At 51.6% G+C, this 3,273-nt stretch overlaps 1 protein-coding gene across 1 annotated transcript in view; it reads left to right on the top strand.

The window, feature by feature from the left end:
* Positions 1 to 208: 208 nt before the first annotated feature.
* The window catches only part of doc2g (double C2-like domains, gamma), a gene marked incomplete at both ends in the record, with an annotated part of 49,619 nt that continues 46,554 nt past the window's right edge, over positions 209 to 3,273 (top strand). Inside the window, 3 exons of the mRNA XM_083634924.1 lie at positions 209 to 623; positions 2,071 to 2,150; positions 3,193 to 3,267. Of these exons, the coding sequence (XP_083491050.1) occupies positions 209 to 623; positions 2,071 to 2,150; positions 3,193 to 3,267 (570 nt within the window). The remainder of the gene's footprint in view (positions 624 to 2,070; positions 2,151 to 3,192; positions 3,268 to 3,273) is intronic.

Here is a 3,273-nt window from a genome sequence, read left to right as displayed (position 1 = left end):
AAATTTCCCTTTCACTCCACTCACTCACTCCACTCACTCACCCACTCATGACCTCTCTCCCTCTCTCTCTCTCTCTCTCTCTCTCCCTCTCCCTCTCCCTCTCCCTCTCCCTCTCTCCCTCTCTCCCTCTCCCTCTCCCTCTCCCTCTCCCTCTCTCTCTCTCTCTCCCACATCCATATCCAATCAGCAGTCTCACTCGACGGTCCACATGAGCGTCTCCAAACCCCCGGCGCTGCCCCCCTCCTCCACCGCCGCCTCCCACCTGGCCGTCCCCCCTCCGTCCACCCCGGCCCCGCCCCCTTCCTCCAACTCCCTCTCGCCCTCCCCCTCCCCCTCGGTGACCCCCCACCCGTCCTCCCCCTCCCCGGTCAAGATCTCCATGCAGGAGCACTTTGCCATCAACGTGTGCCCGGGCCCCATCCTCCCCATCCCGCAGATCTCCGACTTCTTCCCGCGCTTCCACGACTACCCGTGCACGCCGCCGCCGCCGCGCGAGAAGAAGATCCTGAAGGAGGAGACGTTCAACGGGGTGGTGCTGGCCGGGGCAGGCGAGAAGGACAAGGAGAAGAGACCCGACACCGACACGGAGACGGGCGACGTGGCGGACTCCGACGACGAGGACAGTGAGTATCTGTGCGCGGGGGGGGGTGAAAAAAGGTCAAGGTCAAAGGTCACTGTATTCGGGAATTTGACGGAAAAATTGCTGCGTCGCACACGGACAATAATAAAGACACGTTAGACGGTGCAAACACTAGCCTATAAGATCAAAAAACACACGTAAAAGAAAGGAACTTAGATAGTCACAGTCAGAGCCGTGTAGATAGAAGAGTCCCCGACATCTCCATTCACTCCAAAAAGCAGCACTGTCGAGTTGCAGCAAAATAGACAGTTTGCGTTGTACTTTGAAAGGGTTTTTCATCCCTTGAATCAAATTGTACATTATCAGCTTTATTTTTAGCATGCAAAAGTAGCGCGAGACCCATTCCTGGCTGTTCATTGGCTAACGAGTCTCGCATTTTGGTCCTCCGCTGACGCACTCTCTCTCTCTCTCTCTCTCTCTCTCTCTCTCTCTCTCTCTCTCTCTCTCTCTCTCTCTCTCTCTCTCTCTCTCTCTCTCTCTCTCTCTCTCTCTCTCTCTCTCTCTCTCTCTCGAGGACACTAGTCACAGTCATTCATCCCCAGAGTCATTCACGCGCATTTACAAGGCACACCTCTCAGACCATCACCATACAGTAACGCAGTGCAGAATACAGTAGATTACAGTGCAATAGGTTACAAACTATACTAGTGTATGTCACTTGACGTGCGTGCAAACAAGTGCATGTTAGAGCGACTGCAGACTACATGGACGCAAGCAGGCCATTATCAGAGCATTTGAAGCTGGTAGGAGAAATTACGTGGAGTTTGTTGTATGGGAGTTCAGTATTGAGGGCTCGGTGCGTAGGTGAGAGCATCTGTGTGTGCGCGTGTGTGCGTGCGCGTGTGTGTGTGTGTGTGCACACACTGGGGGCAGTGTTTATCAATGTGAAAATGAGTGGGCAACGCAGTGCCAAATTAACATGGCCGACCTCTAATATACGTGGAAGTGGAGAGAGTCATTGCCTTTTTTTCTCCCGTTTGTGCAAAAATGCCTTCCTGCATTGCATATATATATATTATTATTATATATATTATATATAATATATATTATATTGTTACTGTACGCGACCTCTCCGCAGCACAACATGTGCTCACGGAGTATAATTGTGGAGTCAACCATTTCCCCCCCCCCCCCGATGTCTTTGTCACTCCCGCTTTTCTGTGACAGCAGCGCGCCTCCCATGATTTATTGCACCGCGTCCAAATAGTGGAATTCAGTCTGCAAGTTTCTGCTCATTCCCAAACAGTAATCAAACAAGACAGCTCCATTCATATTGTACTGCATCATGTTTTTAAGGGACCATCTGCTACAAATGTGACTCAGAGTGTGCGTGTGCGTGTGTGTGGGTGTGTGTGTGAGACTTGTGCGTATTGTGTCCATATATCCTGGCAGTAATTGATTGGTCTGCGCATGGCTTGTGTTATTTTCAGCCTACCTGGGCACGTTGGAGTTCAACCTGCACTTTGATCAGGACAACAACTGTCTTCACTGCACCATTCACAAGGCCAAGGTACCTTCTTCTTCTTCTTCTTCTTCTACACTATGACTTGTTTCTCTCACACTAACTTTCATCATCCTCCTTGTAAGAAAGTCAAATACTCGCGGTACCAACGTTGAGTTTTTTCCCGGACGACCGTTGCAGTGCGGCGGTGCTAGATTCTACACGATGACTGGTACTGGGGGGTGCAGCGGTACTAGATTCCCCTGCCTATTACCGGCACGAGCGGGTCTGCAGGTTCGAGCCCCTGTGCTTGGTCGGGGCGTCCGTATACAGGCACAATTTGGCCGTGTCTGCGGGTGGGAAGCCGGATTAAGGGTATGTGTCCTGGTCACACTGCACTATAGTGCCTCCTCTGGTCGGTCGTGGGGCGCCCGTTTGGGGGGAGGGGAACTGGGGGGGGGAGAATAGCAGGATGATACAACTCTCCCCGGATCGATCGGCAGAGAGGGGTGGAGTACAACGACCGAGACAGCAGGGGCAGGAATTGGCCAAGTTCAAACGGGGAGAAAGCGGTGGGGGAAATCCCCGGGGGGAGAAAACTTAATCAAATTCTCCTCCTGTTGTACTCGCAGACCAATGTGACACTGAGAGTTTTCCATCTATCTCCATAAAGTAACATGGCGACCGCTCGAGCATGAAAACAAAGCTTGTCGATTCTCAGCAAAACACAAAAAACATCCCATGGCAATAGGAACTGTTGGATATTAACACCCCAGTGCTCTGGTGAATAAATGACACCCAGTATGGCCATATAGCACAAGGACACGCTCGCTGTTACCATATATTGTGTGCTGTCAGATGTGGTTAATTATGTGTATCACACTGCACTGTCTGCCTGAGGACAACACAGGACAGGAGTTGAGGAGAGCGGCACAGAAAGCAACACCCAGAAGCATCAAGTACTACTGCAGTAGAGGGATGTCACATGACCCTAGTCAGAGGACTTCCCCTTTGACACCGTGCGTACGTGTGTGTGTTTGTGTGTGTGTTTGTGTGTGTGTGTGTGTGTGTGTGTGTGTGTGTGTGTGTGTGTGTTTGTCTATGTCCACAGGGATTGAAAGCCATGGACTCCAATGGGCTGGCTGATCCATACGTCAAACTCCATCTCCTGCCCGGGGCGAGCAAGGTCACT

The sequence above is a fragment of the Poromitra crassiceps genome, assembly GCF_964638095.1.
Source record: "Poromitra crassiceps genome assembly, chromosome: 4".
NCBI classification, from domain to species: domain Eukaryota; kingdom Metazoa; phylum Chordata; class Actinopteri; order Beryciformes; family Melamphaidae; genus Poromitra; species Poromitra crassiceps.
The sequence above is the reverse complement of the archived record's forward strand: the minus strand, read 5'-3'. Positions and strand labels throughout refer to the sequence as shown.